The following is a 27818-nucleotide window of genomic DNA, read 5'->3' as shown; positions in this document are numbered from 1 at the left end:
AGTGGCTTCACTCGTGCCTAGCACTGCTAGCGGCTAACAGCTCGAGCGACAGCAGTCAGATCACTTTTCAAAGGCAATGTACCGTATTGGCCCGAATATAGGACAGTGTTTTTGCATTTTTGCAAGACTGAAAATGTGGGGGTCGTCTTACATTTGGGGTCTAGACATTATAGCCATTCACAACACTAGATGGCGCCAGATATTTTCAAAGTGAATGCTGAACTCAACTCCTCAGGCCAAAACGAACCCCTGTCACGAAGAATAAAAATAATAATAGCGGTAGCAATTTGCATTACTTTATCGCAATGTTTTTTCAGATTCAGATTTTTTCAAGACTACAGTTACAGTTGGATTTTACTTTGATGGTTAATGCAGTTATTGCAATTTTGTTGTTTTATCACAGTAGATTGGTTTATTTACATTTCAAAAACCAGAAGCCATTCATTTACAAATGTGATTGCACTTTAGTTTACATGTTTAAATGTTCAGATATTAAGATGTGATAGACAGTTTTTGCATGATTTGAACGAGGCAAAATAACTTGCTTTTTCTCTCGAATATATTGTTATAATCATTTATTTCAGATGTACTGTAATTATTTTCTGTATAAAAATTAAATTTGGTGTTCCAAAAGTCTTTTTTCAGACATGAGTGTTGAAAAAGAGGGGGTCGTCTTATAATCAGGGTCGTCTTATATTCTTGCCAATACGGTATTAGATGTAAAAAAGATCACAAAAAAGCATCTGATAACACTGCCACGATAGGTGTATGGTAATGTAGAGCAATTCCACACATGTTGATTATGTGTGAAGCGAAAACACAGGTCCAAAAAACTGCGGTAGAGAGATTTCCCTTTTTTTTCTCGTTATTCATTGTCATCAAATGGTTAGGAGTAGGGTTAAAAGCAAAAAAGAAAGAACGCTATCCAAATGGGTTACTTCTGTGGGGCAGGCTGGTGGCCGGACATCAAGAGATTGGATCGTCATCTGTCGGACCTTGTCCGAAATGTTTACTACATATGAAGGTGAAAATATTCACCTTGCTTGCTAAACTGGTCTTTTGGACATCTGCCCAAATTGACCTGAATTTTTGGTTGCAGGAAACAAATGAAAAATCCATCCTTCATATTTGGACTGTCTGAAAATAACATTCGTTTGGTACGCTATTGAGTTTGCTAAACAAAGCTCAAGAGAAAGCACACTTTTAAATATATTTCAAGCGTCTGGTCTGAACTAACTCATCAGTGCTCACAAAGCGGTGAAAAAAGCAGTGACCCATGCTGCATTTTCATCCAAACAAAAACAGGGTCCTTGGCTGCCTGGAAATTTTACAGATTAGAAGTGGAGGGACACACTACTAAATTAACTTATAATAGTAATATCCCACATGAATATCCCGTGACGTGTCACATCTACAAATGGTGATATGCTGACTGGAGAATGTGTAAAGACATATAGTTTGTCCATATCATAGTTTGTCAAGTTGGAATCCACCTTTAAATATAGATTTTCTTCTTTAATTATTTACAAAACTTGGCTCTTTTTCTAGTTATTATGGTTCCTTCTATAACAGACCCATCCCCAGATTTATTTTTTTCAGTGCAAAACAACACATATTTTCAGTAGCAGATCTATTTCCAGGTTCATTAATTTGATTTGAGGCTAGTGTTGGATTGTCGGCATATCTTTGATGACAGTGTTGTAATATAGTTCACAGATATAGAAAACATCAACCCCTAATGACAAATCCTTTGTTTCATCTCATAGGACATTGTTAATAAAATCAAAGTCAAAGTCCGAATGATTGTCACACACACATCTGGGTGTGGTGAAATGTGTCCGATGTGCTATACAGTAATCCCTCCTACTTCGCGGCTTCAACTATCGCGGCTTCGCTGTATCGCGGGTTTTCAAAAATAAATTAATGATTTTATCGCAGAAATTTCATCATTTCACGAGGTTTCGCGGCCACTTGAGTTTCTTCATTTTCCTTTAATAATGATAGCTTATGTTTAAAAGTCGTTTTCTTGTTTTGAAATGAATAAATTAAAGAGTCAGTACAGTATACTTTATCGTCACATGTGACTTCAGGGCGTTCTCTCTGTTGTATATTTTGGACTAACTCATGTTCCGTAGTGGGAAAACCCCGGATGTGGGAGGGGGAGCTTCGGGGACGTTCAGTGTTGCGATGTACGGCCAGTGAACTGACTGTGATGAAAGGAATAAAGCAGTATCCATCACGTCGTTGTCCGAACCATGCTTGCTACATCAGAACCTGGAAAATAGTAAAGATATAACACTCTCCACCGGCGGTGGCCTTCATCTGGACATAGCAATACACTGTTAGTCTCGTCGCTAAGGCATGAATGCGGAGCGCACAGTCCATTGATATGAAAGTCCCCTAGCAGCGAGCTGGTTGATGTCAGCGATAAAAATAGAATATCTTCCAAGAATAGCTAAAAAAAATCTAGTTTCTATTTTGCGGAAATTCCCATTTCGCGGGTGGGTCTGGAACGTAACCCCCGCGAAGTAGGAGGGATTACTGTATATCATCATTGTCATCATCAGCATCATAGCTGGCCCTTGGGCCAAGCTGCTGTGCTATAGTTGCATATCTGTAATGAATAAATGCTATGTTTTATATATGTTTCCCTGGAGCTGCCATTACTGCTCATTGCATGTCCTCCAGATCTAAAAGCAGATGCTGACGAAAAGCCAATTTATATTGCTGTCCTGTTTATGATTGTTGTAATTTTGACTCTCCACAATAAATATACATTGATATTCGAGCTAAAACAAATATTAACACACAGATATTTGTCACATCCCAGTTTTTGCTTGCTGATGCTCAGTGAGACACATAAGACACTTCAGGCAGCAATAAAAGAGATTTTCTCCCTGACTTGTTCAATAAAATAAAACCAAATCCCTGTACTCAATGACAAATGATGTGGTTAGAAATGAGTTTTTTTTTTTTAATGATGTCAAATGAATGGAAATTCACAGAACAACAAAAAGCACCCAATGTGGTTTGTTTAAGACAAAACATCCCCAACAAAGCCACCAGAGATTATATTAGCTGATGTTTGGACTTTGTTATTGTTGATGTTTATCATATTTTGTCCAAAAACACAGATAAGATACAGCCAGAGAGGGATGATTTTCAGAAATAATTTTAGTAATATTTTACTGTCACATCATACATATTAACATATTTAACATATATAACAATCAGCAAAGCCTGGGGCTACTTCATTTTAACAAATTGAATGAATTGTATTTTTGTAGTTTATTATTTATTACACAATTTGTTACAAATTCATGAAGAGACCCACAACTTTCATATTGACGGCGTATTGTTGGCGGTATGTTGTTCAAATTATCATGGATGACTTAAAATAAGATACTGTCAATGGTAGTAGACAGTAATAACATTTGTTGTGCATTTTTGTTCTTGAGGCTCCAAGATAATTTTTCCTCTTTATTTTTCATCAGTACAAAGACCTTTTTAGGGAGATAAGAGTGATTGGGGGATCCATATTGAGTGTGAACTACAGAAGGTTTTGTTTGTTTTGGGGTTTGATTCTTTTGCAGAACAAAAGAGAAAGATTGCACTGGGGTCAAGTCCCCTCTCACTTCATCTCATGTACCTCCTTTCTTCTTCACACCAGCCATTCCAGTGGAAAGGGGATGTAGAGCAATGGAAGCTTAACCCCAACCCCCATCAGTCCTACCACCAAACACCGATGTTGCATGTCTGTAACAGCTCAAAAAAAAACAACAAGACCCCCTTTTTCATAAAACCTCCCTTTACACTGCGGATGAACCTCGTGCTCCACTTTTCCATTCACCCAAACCCATCTTTTTGTGTCTGCAGGAAAAATTAGAATTTAATTGAAGCAGTGAAATGCAGAATAAGAGGAGTCTTTTTTTTTTTTTTTTTTTACAAATATGATGAAGGGATAGGAATAAAAATGTGTTACATGTTTAATGAGCAAATACACTCTCTGGAGACAAAGCTATATACAGTATATTGTGGAAAATTAAATGCATCACTTCATAGCACTGACGTATGTCCCAGTTGTGTCAGAAGAGTCCATGTTCATCAATTGAATGTCTATGAGTTGGCGCTACCCGACATGAAATACACAAATAAGTGTATGTGCTTCAGCTGTCACTTGCTGGCTGAAAGCTACAGTTAGTAGGTGCTGTGTTTCCATCAGCCACATGGATTGTGAGGGGCCACTTGCAGAGACCTTTGATTGCAGCTCGGCGCCTGCAGAGATTGTGCCTCTACCCACTGAGACTCACAATTCAGCCCTTCAGCACACTCAGCCGCATCACATATTCCACATTGAGACACAAAGGCAGGTTAGCTAGATCAGGGATGGTCAACCGGTGGTCGCGACCCTCTAGTGGTCTGTGGCGGTATTGCAGGTGGTCTGCAAAATTGGAAATCGAAAATCCATCCATCCATTTTCTGAACCGCTTTGTCCCCACGGGGGTCGCGGGCGTGCTGGAGCCTAACCCAGCCGTCATCGGGCAGTAGGCGGGGGACACCTTGAACCGGTTGCCAGCCAATCGCAGGGCACACAGAGACGAACAACCATCCACACTCGCACTCATACCTAGGGACAATTTAGAGTCTTTAATTGGCCTACCAAGCACGTTTTTGGGATGTGGGAGGAAACCGGTGTGCCCGGAGAAAACCCACGCGAGGTGGAATCGAACCCGCACCCTCCTAACTGTGAGGCGAACGTGCTACCCAGTGCACCACCGAGCCGCCGGAAATCGAAAATAATTGTAACATTTTTAAAAACAAAATAGATTCATTATTTAGGCTCTATTTTGCAGCTAATTTTGTAAATCATTTACCCTTCCGGGAGAAAAAAAAACCCATTGAAGGACATAGTATTTAGCCTAGGGCAGGAGTGTCCAAACTTTTTGCGAGGGCCAGATTTGATAAAGTGAAGGGGCCCGGGGGCCAATAGTTTTTCCGGACATTTTTTCACTACAAAATTCTCATGCAAATACACACTGTCATAAAACTAATTTCATTGTCCCAATTGTCTTTATTTTTTTAAATGACAAAATAACCAAATATAAGCCAGTCAGGCAGATGTGAACAACTCTAAAAACACAAATTCTGCCTTTCATTCATATCTGAAGAGTCTGATAACATTGAACAAACTTCATACTCCAGGCTGTTAGGATCCTGAACTCTCCCCCACCTCTGCCCTCTGCTGCATAACGTCCTGACCTTTTGGGTCACGTTGGCTGCCTTGCACTACTCTTGCGCTGTATTCTGACTGTCTGCTGTATGCACACTTGCTCCATGTTTGCTCCTCTTATTTGTTTATTTATTTATATGTATTTTTCACTCTTGTTTATTCATTCATTATTAGCTTGTTGTATGTGTTAGCATGTTTAGTCTGATAGTGTCTCTTTAGGTTGGAATCCTTAAACAAGGCAAATTAAAAATTAGACAAACACAATTGCCTTGATTTTCTTTGAAGAAGTATTGTAATTCCCATTTCTCTTGAAAGCGACGGCCGTCAATGTCAAATTTCCTCGTTTTCTTTGCAGTCCCGATGGCAGAAATGAGTGGAGAGGGGTTGTGCTGCCACCTTTTGGTAATAGGACTACCGTAATTTTCGGACTATAAGTCGCGTTTTTTCTCATAGTTTGGGGGGGGAGGGGCGACTTATATGTGATTTTTTTCACAAATTTTAAAAATTCAAAAATCCGCGATGTAGTGAAAACGTGAAAAACGAACCGCGATGTAGCAGGAGATTACTGTCATTTGAACTGCAAGTGACGTCACCCGCGGCGGTTGTTGACATAAAGGTCAAAGCATTCGATCACGGGATGACGAAGATGACGAAGGGCCCCACGTACTACCGGCATCATTAGCGGCTTTGTTTGTAAGTGACACGGAGGACAAAGAGTTTGAAGGATTTAATGATTTGGAGTGACACAGAAGGTTTGAAAAACGATTATGGCTTTTACGCAAGTCCGGTCCTTCTCGACGGGAGCTCTCTTTCACCTCCATGGATGGAAGTCGGGGGATGGCGCTCAGCCGGGTGGCTGTCCGGGGACGGTGAATGGATGCAAGACCGAATAGTCAAGGTTTAGCTTCTTTGTTTTCTCAGAACACATTCACAGGTTTCTTTTTAGCTCTGCCATGACGAGCCAGAACAATATTGCCTTGAGGGTTAACAATAAGAACGAGAGAAATAGGGGTAAGCACGCCCGCTCCTATTCTATGGAGCTCTCTTCCACCTCCGTGGCTGGAAGTTCAGTAGTTGTTGGCTCGTTGAACTCTTGTTTTGTTAAATAACGAGCCATTTACCAAACCCACGTCTTTCCTGGTACTTTGTTAACGCTACAATATAGTTATATACTAGATCTCTGCAGTGCACGCGCAGCGTCGTTGACATAAAGAACGAGGAATTTGGTAGATGGATTTAATGATTTGGAGTGACACAGATGGTTTGATAATATTGTTGTAATATGATAGTTATTTAAAATATACTTTATATATCATTATATGGGTCTGTGGAATAATTAGAAATGCAACTTACAACGGGTCCGACGTCAGCATATGCGGCGCATACGCGGCATTGTTTACATAAAGCACGATCGATGGATTTAATGAATTGGAGTGACACAGATGGTTGGATAAACGTGTTATTTCTGTAATACTTACTTGAATAACTCTGAATGTTACGTCAGGCCCGTTCCCAGCTCCTCGTTTGTGTATATGTCACGTTAGCATACCGTATCGTTTAGCCTGTTGTTGCTGGTTCATGTCTGTTTTTGGTGTTGGATTTTGACAAATAAATTTGCCCCAAAAGTGCGACTTGTACTCCGGTGCGACTTATATATGTTTTTTTTCACTTTATTGTGCATTTTATGGCTGGTGCAATTTATACTCCGGAGCGACTTATAGTCCAAAAATTACGGAAATTACAGTTTCAAGTTTCATGATTTTTTTTTATTCCGTTTGACAGTGCAGGCGGGCCATTATTAATAAAGTTTCTTCTAAAGGTTATTTCAATGAACAAAAACCTTGCTCATCCCAGACTCCTTTAACTGTTGGAAGGTATTGGTGTTGTTACATAGGTTAAATGATATCTGAAGCCAATTGGAGGCACAACACAATTAGCTTTATTTCACCACAATATTGGCAACCAAATATGGGTACAATAATAACATTAATAATTAACTGATTTTGTTTTGACATCTGCTGCATTCAATTTTTCCCATTTGGCAGACAAGTTTAATATGGTTTATGGAACAGGCATTTAACACGTGCATACTTTTTTTAACTCATCAAAGCAGTGTCAGTCTGGCAGTATGTAAAGGCTTTCTTTCTGGGGAGGTAGTGAGAAGGGATGATGTCATTGCTTCTGCTATGTGATATACAGTATTGTTCTGCTCATAAGTGTAGGTCTCGGAATTGCTGGGTCATGCCTCACCTTAGAGGAGGCTGTCAAGTCATGTTTCACTGCCATTCTTTTTGCTACAGATACAAATCACTTGATCACAAATTTGCTGAATTAATGACTACAGCATGTCAAACAAATGCACTCACTTTGTCACTTGAGGCAATACTAGAAGTTGTTTGTGATGAGTTATTGCTTGCACCTCTGCTGAAGAAATTGGTGGTAGACTTGCAAAACGTGAGCCAACTGCAGTGTGTGTGTTTCAATATGCACTGGCTTCAAACTTGTAACTGCATTTTATTATAGCTAAGATGACGTTATCTTGCAATGAAGGAACGCAGATCTCTGCAAGTGAACACGTTTTTAAATGAGCATTTATGTATTGCTTGGAGTCTTACTAAAAGAAAGAGAGGAAATGAGGTGGGAAGGAAAATATGAGGATGGAGAAGACTCAGCTGGGGTGTTTCAAAGGGTGATCCGTCAAGAGGAGGGTGAGCATGTTTAAATGAGAGAGCTAAAAATAGTTGAGTGTCTCTGAAGAAATCATGGAGAGTGGAGGAATCACCTCCGCAGCCTCCGGCCGACAGAAGTAGGAAGCAACTGAGCGTACTGATGTGCATCATGTGGAGTAATGTGCTTACTTACATGTAAACTGAGCCTCCCACTGAATGTGTCAGATGTGCAAACACTTTTGAAATAATTCATCAACATGGACATTAAAACCAACTGTTACTCTGGTATTCTTGAGCACACTTTTCCATGCAGTGTACTAAAAATGACTTCCTTGAGAAATCAATCACACATTGGGCCCTATTTTGGTAGATTGGCGCCCGTGCGCCTGGCGCAAAAACAAGCTCAAATTAATTTCCGTCTCAAGCAAGTCAAGTTTACTGTGTTTGGCATTTTGGTAGACTCCGTTGCACCAATTTGGGGATTCCGGCGCAGAGATGCCGCTTTCCTGAAGCACCTAACAATTTGGTGACAGAGAGTAGACGGCGCTCTGCATGAAAAAGGCTGCATCGTAAATTTTGTGGCAGGCCAGGTCCAGGTCTGTTTGTGATTTTAGCTGACCATGATAAGCCTCGCTAGGCGTTCCGCCGTATTGTATCACTCACCCACTGCGCCACTGGCATTTTTGCACCCAAAAGTAAGCTAAATGGTGGATGTTAGAGTTGTTCTGACTTTAACTTATTTTGCAAGAACCACACGGGAGACAGTATGCCCTTTAAGCACTTGCAAGTGGAGAGCTTGTCCGTTACTGTAGGTACAGCAATGTTCGAACAGACTCTGCCGTTAGTCTCTTACAAGAGCATATTTATTGAGAACAAGTAGGGTGGGGGTGACATTTGACATGTTTGGTGGTCACCTCAGCAAATGGTTAATCAGTGCAGAGGGTCCCAGTTGGTGGTCACCTCAGCAAATGGTTCGCCAGTGCAGAGGGTCCCAGTTTATTGTTTTACGAGGTCGTGGAAATAAAACCTAGTGGAGCATTCTAGATGACTAACTAAACAAGGATGTTTCCACACCATTTGGAAAGTTTCAACAACTGAATGGTTAAACTTTTCAGAGTCAAGGAAAGGTAAAAGGTTCAAACAAAGTTCATCATTCTAGTCTACATCCCAACATAATCATACGATCAAGATAGTTTATAAACCCTAACAGTGGACATTTCAAATTTATATTTATTTTTTAGTGGAGGTGGTCCAGCACAATTTTGTTGTATTTAATCAAGGCACAGATTACAGCATTGATTTGTACTTCATGGATTTTATTTTATGGAATTGCAAGGACAGTAGGATTCCACCAAAGTTTGGTGACCAAACCAAACCGTTTTGTATTAACTAGTTTTTTTATTCAACTATTGCAAGGATTTATTTTCACTGAAAGGTATTGAGCCTGATTGACTCTGTTTTGTGCAGTATACGATGACCTTCCAGACATACTTGGACGCTTTATGAACTGTGAATAAACCGCTGTTATGATGTTATCTCTCTCTCTCTCTCTCTCTCTCTCTCTCTCTCTCTCTCTCTCTCTCTCTCTCTCTCTCTCTCTCTCTCTCTCTTTCTCTCTCTCTCTCTCTCTATCTATCTATCTATCTATCTATCTATCTATCTATCTATCTATCTATCTATCTATCTATCTATCTATCTATCTATCTATCTATCTATCTATCTATCTATCTATCTATCTATCTATCTATCTATCTATCTATCTCATTCTTTCCCTCTCTCGTTCTTGCTTGTCACTATCAAATCTTATTACGATTTATTCTATTGGTTATTCCATCGATTAATGATTAAACCAAACCAAATAAAAAATAGTCACGAAATACCACAAGAAAGGGTGATATTCTCTCACCAATGGCTTTTAATTTTAGAGCAATGTCTTGGGTATGGAGTATCACAGGGGCTTTTTGTTTCATATGCACTTCTGAAGCTTCTTTAAGTTTATCTACATGCTTTTAGGTTCAACTGCATGTCAATTGCAATTAACCCAGCCAAATAATTATTTACTCTATATATTCAATTATTATTATTGTCACAAATTGAGACTCCCAGGTTTCTAACAAATTACAATCATTATCATCTTAAAAGTATTTTAAGATGATAAGGTACGGATGCACGAGAGGTAGGTGCGAGGCGGTCTCCAAATCCCCAGTCACACATGACTGACGACATCACCCAAAATGGGAGATATTCCCGTTCACATCCTCACGAGAGTCGCGGTCGGGCTGTAGCCTGTCCTGACAGTCTGGGCAGTAGGCGGAGCATGCCCTGAACTGTCATGCACTAACTCCAGTGAGTCTAATTTCAATTTTGCACGCTCGTTATTGCCCTAATTTTGATGCAAATAAGGGATGCCACGAACATTGGTCGGACTACTTTCATCTGAAGGTGCAAACGCCCATTACCCTCAATCCTTCCAGCACCAAGTCTTGTAAAATATCAAAAGAAAACTCCACCCATGCACAGTTAGACTGACCTTTTTTCTACCCAGAAGTCGGTAATTTGCAAAATTTTGCCAGTGCAACATTCGTCAGCTGCCAGGGCACCTGTCTATCATTGTCAATCGGTGATCACGTGAAGCCAAACAAAACTGTAATCGTCAGTCTGTTAGTCCGTCATGTAATGTAATGCCCCGAGGAGAAACTCATACCGTTTGGTATGCCTCTTTCTGTACTGAATGTTACAGACCAAAAATTGAGAATACAGTGGAACATAAATTCAATGGACCTGGAACCAACGGACTACGGATTTAATGGACAATATATGCAGACATAGTAATATCAGAAGAAAAGTTGAAACGGCCAAGCATAGTGAGCAAAGCCAGATAGTTCTGAATTCGATGCTGTTGCGTGCTTTAACTGCAGGCTCCTTGGCTGCTCTCTGTAGTCAGCACCGCACAGTCTACAGCCACCATTTACTTAAGCACTCATCTTTACATGCATGCACAGACAGACAGACAGACACACACACACACACACACACACACACACACACCATTCAATTTAATAGTGGACTTTGAGCAGCTGTTGGGCTCAGCTGATCTGTGGCTTCGGGGAGCGTCAGTGTCACTACAAAAGGTGAGGTGTGTAAATCGGAGATGGTGGTGTGTGTAATCTGTAATCTTAAAGAAAAAATTCTTACTATTCTGGAAACCCAATTTTAATAATAAAACTAACATTTTACTGGATGCACTGTTATTGCAAGTATTATTAATACTCGATTAATGAACCACATTTTTAACACTAACTAGGCTATGAGAGTAAAAAAACAAGAAGAGCATAATCAGAGTGTAATTCTCAAAATACAATCTTTTATTCTCTTTAAAGAGCTGAAATGGCTCTATTCCTCTTTATTTACAGTACACATGCACACATGTATTCATGAAAACAATTGGTGCACCCATTGCATCATCTTTTAAATTGCAACTCAACAAGCTAGTATGTAGTCTTCTAAGACTTGAACCCTCTTTATATGAAATGCTGTATTAGCAGTAGTTAATATGCATGCTTTTGGGAGGAAGACATCAGCACTTTATTAAGAGCCGTGTTCTGGCAGGCAAGTCAGGTCAGGTCAGAATCATGATAGAAATTAATTTGCACGGAAAATGTAAAGTTATTTCCACATGATAGAGGCACTGGAAGGCGTGAAGGGCGGAGCTGAGGATTGAATAGGGGAAGGTGAAAATGCAGAGACTAATTATAAAGCTCTGACTCGAGGCACCACCTGCAGAGCTGAATATTTCACCGGATTTGCATCTAAATTCTGGTGATAAATCTGTAATAGGTCCAAGTTCATGTTAAATTTATTTCATCTACAAGTGTTGAGAGATAATCATCTGTCCCTTTTAACTGGTTTCATCTTGGACATTTTCTCATTATTTTCTGCTCAGGATAAATGTAATTGAATTGTACCTGACTGTCAGTTTGGTGAATTTGCAAGTGTCCCTGCTGTAATAATAACCAAGAGACTATAACTGCTTGTGAATTATTCACCGAATAAATGTGTATAAGTATTCAATTGTAAAACATCCTGCTGTGTATCAGCCAATCTCATCTCAGGGTAGAATGAACAATATGAAATGAAATACATTTATCACTTTAGTATTGTGGCTTTAATTGAGGGATTGTTGTGTTTAGGTTTCAGCTACATCTCTGTGTCTTGACTTGGTCAGAGTGAGAGGATGAAGACACTTGTTCTGAGGATGACACTGTTGATTGCCTCATCCTAATTTGTGGAACATGACATCCACCAATGACTGAAATAAATTTGTGCTGTAGAGAAGAATACAAGTATGGGTCTATGCAGAAAATTTACCTCAGTCGTTGATTCTTAAACTGGTAATGAAGTCAAACTTGCCTGGTTCTTGCTGTTGTTATTGTTGCTTCTTATAGTTTGGTACAAGCCCGCAACTCCTTATAGTTATCAGTGTGTGCAACAGAGTTGTGCTTCTGAAGCGCTTGTCAAAAAACACCTTCAACAAAAAATACAAAGTGTATGTGCAGACAGCATTATTACCGTAATTTTCGGACTATAAGTCGCGTTTTTTTTCCTTAGTTTGGGTGGAGGGGGCAACTTATACTGAGGAGCGACTTGTATGTGAATTTTTTCACAAATTTTCAAGATAAAAAAAAAACGCGATAAACGAACCGCGATGTAGCAAGGGATTGCTGTCATTTGAATTTTAAGCGCGGCGGTTGTTTACATAAAGGACAAAGATTTGATCACAGGATGACGAAGATGACGAAGGGCCACACGTACTACCGGCATCATTAGCGGCTTTGTTTGTAAGTGACACGGAGGACAAATAGTTTGAAGGATTTAATGATTTGGAGTGACACAGAAGGTTTGAAAAACTATTATGGCTTTTACGCACGCCCGGTCCGACTCGACGGAGCTTTCTTTCACCTCCGTGGATGGAAGTCTGGGGCCGGCGCTCGGCCCGGTGGCTGTCCGGGGACGGTGGATGGGGCTCGGACATGGCTTTTACGCACGCCCAGTCCCATTCTATGGAGCTCTCTTCCACCTCCGTGGCTGGAAGTTCAGTAGTTGTTGCCTCGTTGAACTCTTGTTTTGTTAAATAAAGAGCTGTTTACCAAACCCACGTCTTTGCTTGTACTTTGTTAACGCTACAATATAGTTATATACTAGATCTGTGGAATAACGACGAGGCTGACGTCAGGGCGCACGCGCGGCGTTGTTGACAAAGGATGAGAAATTTGATCGATGGATTTAATGATTGGGAGGGACACAGATGGTTTGATAATATTGTTGTAATATGATAGCTATTTGAAATATACTTTATATATCGTTATATGGGTCTGTGCAATATTTAGAAAACGTACGAGTCCGACGTCAGCGGCGCAGCGCATATGTGGCGCATACGCATAAAGGACGATCGATGGATTTAATGAATTGGAGTTTATAACACTAAACATGTTATTTACGGAATAGTTATTAGAATAACTCTGAATGTTATGTCAGGCCCGTTCTCAGCTCTTCGTTTGTGTTCATGTCACGTTAGCATACCTATCGTTTAGCCTGTTGTTGCTCGTTCATGTCTGTTCTTGGTGTTGGATTTTGTCGAGTAAATTTCCCCCAAAAATGCGACCTATACTCCGGAACGACTTATATGTTTTTTTTTCACATTATTGTGCATTTTATGGCTAATGCGACCTATATTCCGAAGCGACTTTTAGTCCGAATAATACAGTATTTTAAAATGAAGTGTGTGTTGGGTCTAAATATGATCAGACATTAAATCACATGCTGGAACGAAGAGAAGACAACCAGGATGAGTTTACTCGCGAGGAGAATGATAGAGAAAGGAAGCTCAGTTACAATCTCCACCAGTTCTGAGTTCCTCCTCCACGTGCTCCTCTTTTTAACGTCTTGGTTGCCCTGGTTACAGAGGCGTTGCCACACTAAAGGGAGGGGAGATAGTGGTTGTATCAACGCTGATTAGCTCAGGAATGTAGTGTAGTGTGACCTAGCACTTGTCGGCCCTCGACCCCCGCATTGGGACTGCAGAGTCTGCTCTCTTCCCTCAACCAGTTGTCCTCTCCATGGGTGGCCGACTCCTCCTCGACTGTGATCAGATAACTTGAAACACGTTGAATGCCGCTTACCTGTGGAACTAAACCCAACTAACTAACTAAACCCTTGCTAAGTTTATCTTCTTAGTAAACTAACACAACACATAATAATAATAATAATAATATCTAGCCCTACCTAAACATTTCAACACATATTAAGTAAATGTAAGGTAACTGGTATACAGTTTCTGAAACGAACATTGAGTAAATATGGGATAACTTTAATGTGACTACTTCAAACTGTATATAACCAGTTTCGATCATCTACAATCGTGAATCAAAGCTACAGTTAACTAAAAGGAATGAAGTCCCTTTAAACTGAACAAAGACCATTTCGCCTATGCAAAGAAGCTCTGCTCATTGTTAGTGAAGGCCTCTTACAAAACAAACACAAAAGTAACAAAAGGACAGGAAGGAACCATAAGGCTGATGGAGATCAAACGACATTCCTTAAACTAAATACAAAGCATTTAGTTTAAAGGAGAGTCGTAAACTCGTAAAAGATAAGGCCTCCTGGTCTGGCAGGCCAAGGCTTCCCCCGAGATTATTCCAACAGTGTGGCGGGTGTTTCAGCGGTCAGAGCCCTTCATAAATGTTGTTCAATCAGTTTCCCCTTTTCTCCGTAGGCAATCTACGAGGCAGCTGTTGATTATTAAGAAGAAACCGGTGTGACTGCTGAGTACATTAGGACCAAATGTGTGACACAAAGCACATCAAGTATCATTTTCTTTTTGGAATACACCCTTCATGATGGGATGACAAGACATATAGTTGTTGATAAAGCTCATTACGGCTGCTACATATTTCATTACTCCCTTTTGACGATTAAATGCTCCACATAACCAATAAATACCCCTACAGGAATAGTTTCTGAAAAAATATGGATGGCTTAACACTTTCAGAGACTGAACATGAGTATAATGAATATAAATTACAGTGCAACTTCAGCTACAACCTAGCTCTTCCAGGGATTTAAAAAAAAGACTTTATTTTATCATTCAGGAAGTTGAACATTTTTGATATTGTGGCTCCCTACAGCTCTCCTTAATATTTATTCTTTTCTAATTCGACCCACATTTGTCTTCTGTTCTGTCCCTCTCCAGTGAATTAATTATTGTATTGCTGCTCTCAATCTTGAGTTATGTAAAATATTATCTGATCTTGTTTCAGTGATGAGCCCACATTTCTGTCATCCTTCTATGACACATGCTTGAGAGTTGTCAAGGCTTGTTTTAGACACACAAAGGGGCATAAAGGGTTGTTTTAAAACTCACATTTTAATAAAATACATAACATAAATAATTAAGTGACGTAGTACCATGTATTGTTATAATCTCTGTCACTCTAAGACCACCATAATAGATGGTTACATTTCACAGTTAATTATTTTAAATTCATAATTATATCATATTTATTTAACCTGTGTAGAGTTTGCATGTTATCACCGTGCCTGCGTGGATTTTCTGCGGGAACTCCGGTTTCCTCCCACATTCCAAAAATGTTTGGTAGGCCAATTGAGCACTCCAAATTGCCTGTAGGTGTGAATGCGAGTGCAGATGGTTGTTTGTCTCTGTGTGCCCTACGATTGGCTGGCAACCGGTTCAGGGTGTCCCCTGCCTACTGCCCGATGACTGCTGGAATAGGCTCCAGCACACCCGCTGCCCCAGTGGGGACAAGCAGTACAGAAAAAGGATGGATGGATGTTAGCTGACTTTGCACATCAGTCAGAAGTACTGTATTTTTCCGACTATAAGTCGCTCCGGAATACAAGTCGCACCAGCCATAAAAAAAACATGTATAAGTCGCATCGGAGTACAAGTCGCATTTTTGGGGGAACTTTATTTGACAAAATACAACACCAAGAACAAACATCAATGGGCAAGAACAAGCTAAATGATACGGTGTGCTTACATTACATAAACACAAACGAGGGACTGAGAACGTGCCTGACGTAACATATTAACAGTTATTCAAATTACCATAACATAAATAACAAGTTTATCAAACCATCCGTGTCACTCCAAATCATTAAATTCATCGAAATCTTCGTCCTCTGTGTCACTTAAAAAAAACGCCACTGCTGACTCCGGAAGTACATGCGGCGCTGATGTCGGACTCATCGTCGGTTGTGGTTCCTATTATTCCGCAGACCTATATAACTACATATAAACTACATATCAAATAACTATAACATAAACAACAATTTTATCGAACCATCCGTGTCACTCCAAATCATTAAATCCATTGAAATCTTTGTCCTCCGTATCGCTTATAAACAACACCGCTGCTGACTCCGGAAGTACATGCGGCGCTGAGTTTAGACTAATTGTCAGTTACAGTTCCACAGGCCTCGTGCGCCCTAATGCGGTAAGTAAAAATAACATGTGAAGTGATCAACTATACTAGGAAGTAAATAATGTGTTAATGATCAAGTAATATAATATAATGTGTTAATAACTTCACATGTAACTCGCACCTCTGGCCAAACTATGAAAAAAACTTATAGTCCGGAAGATACGGTACACATTAAATGCTGCTAAAACTGAAATTTAGTTGTGATTTATTTCTGTTTCTGCTGCCTCTTCTAATTACCAAGCTGAACACTTAAGTATTTCTTTCTCTCAGTCTCTCAACGACTAAATTGCTTTCTTGGTCTCCTTATATTCATCCCCTCCCCCTCTTGCTATGCTGACGGAAGGCAACATCGGAATAGAGAAATAGGTGCTGCTTGTTTTAATTACCTCATTAATGATGAAACGGTAGCACGCTCTGTAGAATGGGAATGAGGAATGTCTTTGTTTTCTCTCTATTCATATATAGCCTTACCATCATCTGTCAAGTGTACATACCGTATTTTCGGACTATAAGTCGCTCCGGAGTATAAGTCGCACCAGCCATAAAATGCACAATAAAGTGAAAAAAAAACATATATAAGTCGCACCGGAATATGATTCGCACTTTTGGTCCTAATTTATTCATCAAAATCCAACACCAAGAACAGACATGGATGAGCAACAACAGGCTAAACGATACCGTATGCTAACGTGACATAAACACAAACGAAGAGCTGAGAACGGGCCCGACGTAACATTCAGAGTTATTCTAATAACTATTACATAAATAACACGTTTATGAAACCATCTTTGTCATTAAATCAATCGATCGTCCTTTATGTAAACAATGCTGTGTACGCGCGCCGTCGGACTCGTCATGATTTCCATTTCTAATTATTCTACAGACCCATATAACGATATATAAAGTATATTTCATATACCTATCATATTACAACAATATTATCAAACCATCTGTGTCACTCCAAATCATTAAATCCATCGATCAAATTCCTCGTCCTTTGTCAACAACGTCGCGCGTGGGCCCTGACGTTATTCCACAGATCTAGTATATAACTATATTGTAGCGTTAACAAAGAACAAGCAAAGACGTGGGTTTGGTAAACGGCTTTTTATTTAACAAAACAAGAGTTCAACGAGGCAACAACTACTGAACTTCCAGCCACGGAGGTGGAAGAGAGCTCCATAGAATAGGACCGGGCGTGCGTAAAAGCCATGTTCGAGCCCCATCCACCATCCCCGGACAGCCACCCGGCCGAGCGTCTGACCCAGACTTCCATCCACGGAGGTGAAAGAAAGCTCCGTAGAGTATGACCGGGTGTGCGTAAAAGCCATGTCCAAGCTCCATCCACCGTCCCCGGACAGCCACCTGGCTAAGCGCCAGCCCCCGACTTCCATCCACGGAGGTGAAAGAGAGCTCCGTCGTGTCGGACCGGGCGTGCGTAAAAGCCATAATAGTTTTTCAAACCTTCTGTGCCACTCCAAATCATTAAATCCTTCAAACTCTTCGTCCTCCGTGTCACTTACAAACAAAGCCGCTAATGATGCCGGTAGTACGTGGGGCCCTTCGTCATCTTCGTCATCCCGTGATCGAATCTTTGTCCTTTATGTAAACAACCAACGCACTGCTGACGTCACTTGAAATTCAAATTACAGCAATCCCTTGCTACATCGCGATTCGTTTATCGCGGTTTCCCTTTTTTTTTTATTTGTTTCTATTTTCAAGAAAATGTCTGCAGGGTCTAGAGCATTTTCTATTCGGGCTCCAGAACTCTGGAATGCTCTACCAATGGATATTAGAACTGCTACCTCAGGAGAAACATTTAAGACACGTTTAAAGACATACCTCTATGATATGGCCTTTAATTAACCTGTAGTGGCCGATTCGGCTGGAGTTTGTTTTTGCTCCCTCTCCCCAACCACACTTCCCTTACCCTTCCCCGGCTGGGGAGCTGGTTAGGTGACACCCAAGCTGACAGCGGCTATCTAGATTCTCGTGGACCAAATTCAGGATGAGGGAACTGCAGCGGATCACCCTCCTCAAAGACACTGCCAGTACGATCGAGGGCTCCTCCGACAGCTCTTCACTTTGGCCTGGACATCCACTTTTAGATTTCCATATTATGTATTTTATGTGCCCTCTTTGCATCCATTGCAGCCTGGTGATCCTGAAAGGGGGATCCTTCCATCTGTGGTTCCTTTTCAAGGTTTCTCATTTTTCCCCTGGTAGGGTTTTTTTTAGTTTTTCCTTACCCTTTTGGGAGCTCAAGATCAGGGGATGCTTTGAGAATAATTGTTAATTGTTTGTTCTCTCTGTGTGTGTCCAGGTCAAGTCCATTCTTCCATCTTTCCATGTCTGTCTGATCAGTTGCATCTCATCCTTATACCTTCTAACATCTTTCTAACCCTGTCTTATGCCAACCAGTTGCAAGCATCCATGTGCTGCTTTGACAAGATAATGTCACCAAGGGAATGTTCCTCATGTTGTCATTTCACTTCTAAGTGAAGACATGAAAGAGCCCCAAGGCTGTCCTTTGGCTCAAACATGCCCATCGCTCTTTTCCTATGAGATCCTGTTGGGAAATCATCTTTCAGATATTGAAGCAGTCATCGTGTATGAAACCCAAGGAGCAGTGCGTGGTAATAAAGAGGTGCATAGGTGCACTGGCATTTAGTATTCTGCTTTGTGCAGACTGACATTGTTTGATTTGTCAAGGCTTTGGAGGACATGGGTTATTATTTTAAGAGATAAACAATAGATAAAGCCATCTTGACATTTTTGTTGTGTCAACAACTTAGTCCTCAGATAAAGTCAGTGAATAGGAAATGTTGGACAGCCCAGAAACAAATTTGTCAAGCTAGTGCTACTGCATGCAGCATGATCATGTGCAAAACCTGTCATTTCACTTTCCTTGGCATTGGCCACTATTTATTTTGACTCAGCACTGAAACCTTTGTCAACAATTATTGTATCGTTGCTCTTGGAAGATCTCGATCTACAATTACAGTTTTGCACATTTCCTGGTCACGATGGGTGTTCCTCAAGGATCTTTTCTGTTTCCGTCTTTATTCATTTGCATTATAGATACACTTTACTTATTTAGCTATTTTGAGCATTAAAAAGGCGTAGTAAAAAATGTGCCTATAATGTGATAACTTGAAAACTGTGTTGCCACTTGCTGTCGACTGAAAATGACATCACATGTGCTCAGGCCTTAGGTAATGACCAAGCAGGACTCATGTGATGTCATGAGTCGTGCTTTGTCCCCAAGCAGATATGGTGTCATTCTCAGTCGACAGCAAGTGTTAAAATGCATTTTTAAAGGTATGGCATGAAGGCATGAAAAAAACGAAGTTATCAGATTAATTATAGACAAAAGAGTAACTTTTTACTGCTCAAAATTGCTAAATAAGTACCGTAATTTTCTGACTATTAGTCGCTCCGGAGTATAAGTCGCACCACTCATAAAAAGCACGATAACGTGAAAAAAAACATATATAAATCGCTCCGGAGTATAAGTTGCACTTTTGGGGCAAATTTATTTGTCAAAATCCAACACCAAAAACAGACACGAACCAGCAGGTTAAACGATACGGTATGCTAACGTGACATACACAAACGAGAGGCTGAGAACGGGCCTGACGTAACATTCAGAGTTATTCAAATGATTATTACATAAATAACACGGTTATCAAACGATCTGTGTCACTCCAAATCATAAAATACATCGATCATTGATCGTGTAAACAATGCCGCGTATGCGCACCGTCGGACTCGTGATTTACATGTCTAATTATTCCACAGACCCATATAACGATATATAAAGTATATTTCAAATAACTATCATATAGCAACAATATTACCAAACCATCTGTCACTCCAAATCATAAAATACATCGATCATCGATCGTGTAAACAATGCCGCGTACGCGCGCCGTCAGACTCGTGATTTGCATGTCTATTTATTCCACAGACCCATATAACAATATATAAAGTATATTTCAAATAACTATCATATAGCAACAATATTACCAAACCATCTGTCACTCCAAATCATAAAATCCATCGATCATTGATCGTGTAAACAATGCCGCGTACGCGCGCCGTCGGACTCGTGATTTGCATGTCTAATTGTTCCACAGACCCATATAACGATATATAAAGTATATTTCAAATAACTATCATATAGCAACAATATTACCAAACCATCTGTCACTCCAAATCATAAAATACATCGATCATCGATCGTGTAAACAATGCCGCGTACGCGCGCCGTCAGACTCGTGATTTGCATGTCTGGCGTGATGTGTGCTCGCATGCTGTCCATCACAAGCAGAGCTTGCATCCTAAATTGCATTGCTGCCCCTACTGGGTTTTTTTTATTTTATTTTTTTACATCACCACACTAAATTCTCTTCACCAGACCTGTGCTTTTTAAAAACTAAAAAAAAAAAAACAGCGCTTTCCCCTCCCAGTTGTTGCGTCACGGCCAATGGTGAAATTTAAATCACCCTCGTTCAGTTTTATTTCTTTTTCAGTTTTTTTTTTTTTTGTTTTGTTTATTTGTTTCATGAACTTGAATATTGTGCTTTAAAGTGTGAATTGCTTTATTCGTTTTTCCAGTGTATTAAAAATATGTGAGGTGATCAACTGTACTAGTAAGTAAAAAAAAAATAAAAAAATAATAATAAATAAATAAATAAATAAATAAATAAATACAGTAGGGACAGCAATGCAACTTAGGATGCAAGCTCTGCTTGTGATGGACAGCATGCGAGCGCACATCACGCCAGAGATAAAAAAGTAAATTAAAAAACCTCAACTCCATACCTGCCATCATCCCTGGATGCTGCACTAAAATACTTCAGCCACTCGACGTCTTTGTGAATAGGAGCTTTAAAGCAGTTCTGCGTAACCTGTGGGAGCAGTGGATGATGGACGGAGAGCACAGCTTCACCGCAGCCGGGAGAATGCGACGTGCAACATTCCTGGACGTCATTGGATGGATTGATAAAGCATGGGCACTCAAAACCATTCTGTCAGGATTCAGAAAAGCTGGAATAGGTCCAACTGAAACTGACGAGGAGTCTGACGTCAGCGACCCAGATAACGAAGGGCCGCACGTTCTACCGGCATCAGTAGCGGAGTTGTTTGTCAGTGACACGGAGAATGAAGGGTTTGAAGGATTTAATTATTAGACAGATAACACAGACGGTTTGAAAAAGTTATTATTTATGTTATAGTTATGCTATTCAGTTATGCTAAGTTATGCTATTTGTGTTTTATTTCGTGTAGCAACTTGTTTATGTTTTTAGCGTTACAGTTCAGTAGTTGTTGGCTCGTTGAACTCTTGTTTTGTAAAATAAAGAGCCGTTTACCAAACCCACGTCTTTGCTTGTACTTTGTTAATGCTACAATATAGTTATATACTAGATCTGTGGAATAACGTCAGGGCCCACGCGCGGCGTTGTTGACAAAGGACGAGGAATTTGATCGATGGATTTAATGATTTGGAGTGACACAGAATTAGAATAACAAAATCACGAGTCCGACGGCGCGCGTACGCGGCATTCTTTACACGATCAATGATCGATGTATTTTATGATTTGGAGTGACAGATGGTTTGGTAATATTGTTGCTATATGATAGTTATTTGAAATGTACTTTATATATCATTATATCGGTCTGTGGAATAATTAGACATGCAAATCACGAGTCCGACGGCGCGCGTACGCGGCATTGTTTACACGATCGATAATCGATGTATTTTATGATTTGGAGAGACACAGATGGTTTGATAAACGTGTTATTTATGTAATAATCATTTGAATAACTCTGAATGTTACGTTAGGCCCTGAATGTTACGTTAGGCCCGTTCTCAGCCTCTCGTTTGTGTATGTCACGTTAGCATACCGTATCGTTTAGCCTGTTGTTGCTGGTTTGTGTCTGTTTTTGGTGTTGGATTTTGACAAATAAATTTGCCCCAAAAGTGCGACTTATATGTGGGGTTTTTTTCACGTTATTGTGCATTTTATGGGTGGTGCGATTTATACTCCGGAGCGACTAATAGGCCGAAAATTACGGTATATCTGTTTTAAACAGGAATTTAATTTTGTTGTTGATGGCCTTTTTTGTCTCTCGCTAGTTTGGAATATTTTCCTTCTCTTTCTGATTCTTTGCTTGATAATTTTTGCAGTAGTTGATACTGGCACTGTGGTTTACAGACACACTATCTTTTGAGAACATACTGGATGTTGGGCATTATGCATCAAAATACTAGCTGGTCCACATGAAAAAATATACAGTTCTCTTTTTTGTATATTATAATATATATAATATACGTATATATATTATTTTTTTATATTGCGAGTATATTGTATACTCAATACGATACCTTGTATTGTATGTTTACTGTTATAATTTATGGAAGTAAATTATAATTATAGCAGCATTTATGGTACTATGCATAATCCACAATTAAACAATTTTATTGTTTATTGCTTCTATGTATATTGTATCCTTTATATTGTAAGTTTACTGTTATCATTTATTGAAATAAATTATACTTATAGCAGTATTTATGGTAAGATGCATAATCCACAATAAAACTATTTTATTGTTTATCGAAAATTAAAGTGGTTTCAACTAATTTTATATGTTACATTGCATTATACCATAACCAGGACACTCAGAATATCTGGAAGTTTGAGTATGTTTCGAACAAAAATGTTTCTCTTTTTTTAAAATTCCTTGAGCAGTAGTCAGAATCCACAAATTCAAATCAAGCTCATTTGTATTAGTTACTCTTCAGGGAACATTGTAGTTGAAAATACATAAATTGCAAAGAAAATTAAGAAACAATACTTTTTTTAAAAGGTTTCTTCAAGGAAGCAGGCTCCATGTGTTGTTTTGCGACAGATTCATTTGCGGTCCTGTCCAAGGATATAGTGTAGATTGTCAACCGCGACACATTGACACCGTACTTCGTATAATCCATTTTTAACACACTTTTCAAACCTAAATATGACATTATTTTTTCTGGATCTAAATTCAATGTTATGCTTTTGTTGCAGGACTTGTCAAGCTGGGCATCCATTGTGTCACATGCCAGAAGGTTGCTGTAAAAATAGTCAACAGAGAAAAGCTCAGCGAGTCTGTTCTTATGAAGGTAAGACATTTGTACACAATGAGATTAAGAGCTAGAATGAATGCTATTGCTGAAGAAGGGAAGCGTTACCTGTTGGTTCACACTGTAGGAGACTCATTATTGTCAACCAAATCCAGGGCTGACAATATTAGTCGACAAATCATGACGATGTGGATTTTGATGGTCAGCAATTAATTTCAACCGTTGGCAAATTGTTTATTTATGCAATTATTTATTTGCAACGGTATTTTTCTCTCAAAAATGCCTAGTCACCCACTCCTCCCGCTGGCCGTGTGCTTTATCTGCGACGCGCATGCCCAATAGTCGTAATGTGGGTCATCTGTGATATAAACAGAAGATTTATATCACATTTCCATTTGTTAATCTTCAGAGAACATTGAAGTTGAAAATCTATAAATTGCATCAAAAACGAAGAAACAATGCCTTTTTAAGTTTTCTTAAATTACACTGCCATTTTAGGTAGTTTAGTGACATGGTTACCGTGTGTTAGAAGAATTCCAGGCACATTTCATCCGAGTTGGTTGGTGGTGTGATATGCCGCGATTCAAATAAACCGTAATTTTCGGACTATAAGTCGCTCCGCAGTATAAGTCGCACCAGCCATAAAATGCACAATAAAGTGAAAAAAACATATGTAAGTCGCACCGGAGTACAAGTCGCACTTTTGGGGTAAATTTATTCGTCAAAATCTAACACCAAGAACAGACATGAACGAGCAACAACAGGCTAAACGATAGATTCAAGATTCAAGAAGAATTTATTCGCCATGTTTGAGCGTGCCAAACAAGGAATTTGACTTCGTTACATCACAGTCTCTGTTCAACATTTAGGTGACTAACAACACTCAGGACATGTGAAAATGACAAATGACAATACAATCTCAATATTCTCAGCCATCCCCTGGTCTTAAACTTAAACTCCTATGAGGGCAAGGAAAAACTCAAATCTCCGACTAGGGGAAGTGAGAAACCTTGAGAAGAGACCACAGATGAGAGGGTCCCTCTTCCAGGATGACCAGGTTGCAATGGATGCAGAGAACACACACAGTGTAGACAATCCAAAAGTGTGTGGAGAGCAGGATGTTATTGCTGTTAGGATACGGATTTTAGCTATTGATCTGACTCCAAATTACGATCAACACTTAACACAAGTTTCTACGTCCTAATCCACACACTGGCGCACCTAACAATTTTGCGAGTTCGTTCTGTCAAAGAGAAGACCAGTAGATCAATCCGACCAAATTTACCAAATGTTTATTCCTAACAAAGCGCACTAATACAGGCCTGGGTCCCGGGTCCCTCACACTAAAACTCGGGCGTTTTTGTGACCACCAAAAGACAACACATTCTTCCGGGTTGCCCAGTTTTAAAGAAACACAATATGAATATTAAAGCATGCAAAATATTGTGTGATGATTGGTCGATGGTCATCTCCTCCCCGTCGAGGTGTCATCACTCTGGTCAGGGGGTTGGTTTTTTCCTCTCGAAGCCCAACCACCTGGACGTGGTGTTGTTCTTTGTTCTCGTTCCTCACCGACCTTGAGGTGTTATCGTCCGGTACTCCCTTCGTCTGGTACTCCCTTCCTGGGCCTGTTCCATAACTCTTAGAAGAAAACAAGTTCATGCAGTGTGCCTGCACATTCCTCACCCCCCACCAATCCACACAAGCACTCCAATACTAGATGTTATATTAATATGATTATATGTTTCACACAACCTTAAAAAATATGTTTGCAAACCGCTGAAAGCACATTTCCCTTTATTGCTCAGCAATGACTCTGAGACTCTAAGAGTGGTGTGGGTTCATCAGATCAACAGCCTGGGGGAAGAAGCTGTCTCTGTGTCTGCTGGTTTTGGCGTACATAGCTCTATAACGCCGTCCGGAGGGGAGTAGTTCAAACAGACTGTAACTTGGGTGAGAAGGGTCTGTAGAGATGTTGCTTGCGCGTTTCCTGGTCCTGGACAGGTACAAGTCTTGGATAGATGGGAGGTTGATTCCAATGATTTTTTCTGCAGTCCTGATTGTCCGTTGCAGTCTGTGCTTGTCTTGTTTGGAGGCCGATCCAAACCAGACAGTGATGGAGGTGCAGAGGACAGACTGGATGATGGCAGTGTAGAAGGTCTTCAGCAGCTCCCGCGGCAGGTTGAACTTCTTGAGCAGTCTCAGGAAGTACAGCCTCTGCTGGGCCTTCTTCCGGACAGAGTCTATGTGGCCGGTCCACTTCAGGTCCTGTGAGATTGTGGTACCCAGGAACTTGAAGGTGTCTGAGGAGAGTATGGTATTACTGCGGATAGTGAGGGGTGAAAGTGGTGAAGGATCTCGCCTGAAATCTACTGTCGTCTCCACGGTCTTGTGCGGGTTCAGCTCCAGGTGATTTTGGCTGCACCAGTGGACCAGCCGCTCCACCTCCTGTCTGTACGCAGTCTCATCACCGTCCCGGATCAGTCCGATGAGAGTCGTGTCGTCTGCATACTTCAGGAGCTTCACAGGAGAGTAACCTGAGGAGAAATCGTTGGTGTAGAGAGAGAAGAGCAGTGGGGAGAGGACGCACCCCTGGGGGGCGCCAGTACTGGTGGTCCTGGAACCAGATGTGATGCTCCCCAGCCTCACACGCTGTCTCCTGTTGGTCAGGAAGCTGGTGATCCAATGACAGGTGGAGGCAGGCACCGCGAGCTGGATGAGCTTCTGTTGGAGGATGTCAGGAGCGATGATGTTGAACGCCGAGCTGAAATCCACAAACAGGATCCTGGCGTACGTTCCTGGGGTGTCCATGTGGTGCAGGATGTAGTGCAGTCCCATGTTGACCGCATCATCCACCAACCTGTTTGCCCGGTAGGCAAACTGGAGGGGGTCAAGCAGGGGACCCGTGACATGCTTCAGGTGGTTCAGCACTAACCTCTCGAAAGATTTCATGACCACAGATGTCAGAGCGACAGGTCTGTAGTCACTCAATCCTGTGATGGTGGGCTTCTTGGCCACTGGAACGATGGTGGAGCTTTTGAAGGACGAGGGCACCTCACACAGCTCCAGGGAGCGATTGAAGATCCGTGCAAAGGTGGGCGCCGGCTGCTCAGCACAGACTTTCAAGCAGGAGGGTGACACGCCGTCTGGGCCCGGTGCCTTCCTGATCTTTGGCGCACCTCCTCCTCACGGAACTGGAGTGCGGGCACGGCCTCTGCAAGAGAGAAATTAGGTGACTGCGGTGATGGAGGTGTGGACAGAGCGGTTGTGAGGGGAGGGGAGTATGTTGATTAGGTATGCTAACGTGACATAAACACAAACAAAGAGCTGAGAACGGGCCTGACGTAACATTCAGAGTTATTCTAATAACTATTACATACCACGTTTATAAAAACATCTGTGTCACTCCAATTCATTAAATCAATCGATCGTCCCTTATGTAAACAATGCTGCATATGTGCGCCGTCGGACTCGTCGTGATTTGCATTTCTAATTATTCCACAGACCCATATAACGATATATAAAGTATATTTCAAATAACTATCTTATTACAACAATATTATCAAACCATCTGTGTCACTCCAAATCATTAAATCCATCGATCAAATTCCTCGTCCTTTGTCCACAACGCCGCGCGTGGGCCCTGACGTTAGCCTCGTCGTTATTCCACAGATCTAGTATATAACTATATTGTAGTGTTAACAAAGTACAACCAAAGACGTGAGTTTGGTAAACATCCACCGTCCCCGGACAGCCACCCAGCCGAGCGCCGGCCCCAGACTTCCATCCACGGAGGTGAAAGAAAGCTCCGTAGACTATGACCGAGTGTGCGTAAAAGCTATGTCCGAGCCCCATCCACCGTCCCCGGACAGCCACCCGGCCGAGCGCCAGCCCCAGAATTCCATCCACGGAGGTGAAAGAGAGCTCCGTCGAATTGGACTGGGCGTGCGTAAAAGCTAGTTCAAACCTTCTGTGTCACTCCAAATCATTAAATCCCTCAAACTCTTGGGTGTGACTCCGTGTCTTTTACAAACAAAGCCGCTAATGATGCCAGTAGTACGTGGGGCCCTTCGTCATCTTCGTCATCCTGTGATCGAATCTTTGTCCTTTATGTAAACAACTTCCGCGCTGCTGACGTCACTTGAAATTCAAATTACAGCAATCCCGGTTTGTTTATCGCGCTTTTTTTTTTTTTTTTGAAAAGTTTTGAAAAAATTCACATATAAGTCGCTCCTCAGGAAAAGTCGCCCCCCCCCCACCCAAACTAAGAAAAAAATTGTGATTTATAGTCC

The 27818-nt window shown here is 40.8% G+C and overlaps 1 protein-coding gene across 4 annotated transcripts in view; it reads left to right on the top strand.

The window, feature by feature from the left end:
* The window catches only part of LOC147058854 (serine/threonine-protein kinase BRSK2-like), a 146918-nt gene that overhangs the window by 27559 nt on the left and 91541 nt on the right, over nucleotides 1-27818 (top strand). For 3 of the 4 annotated variants that reach the window (XM_085908565.1, XM_085908563.1, XM_085908566.1), the window contains exon 2: nucleotides 23471-23565. In XM_085908565.1, the coding sequence (XP_085764691.1) occupies nucleotides 23471-23565 (95 nt within the window). Of the gene's footprint in view, nucleotides 1-21169; nucleotides 21574-23470; nucleotides 23566-27818 lie in introns of those variants that run through there. The other variant, XM_085908564.1, reaches the window with a different exon arrangement.

This window comes from Syngnathus leptorhynchus, chromosome 3, assembly GCF_054491065.1.
Source record: "Syngnathus leptorhynchus isolate UIUO chromosome 3, UIUO_Slep, whole genome shotgun sequence".
In the NCBI taxonomy this organism is placed as follows: domain Eukaryota; kingdom Metazoa; phylum Chordata; class Actinopteri; order Syngnathiformes; family Syngnathidae; genus Syngnathus; species Syngnathus leptorhynchus.
Note: the sequence above shows the minus strand (reverse complement) of the source record. Positions and strands in the feature narration are given on the sequence as shown.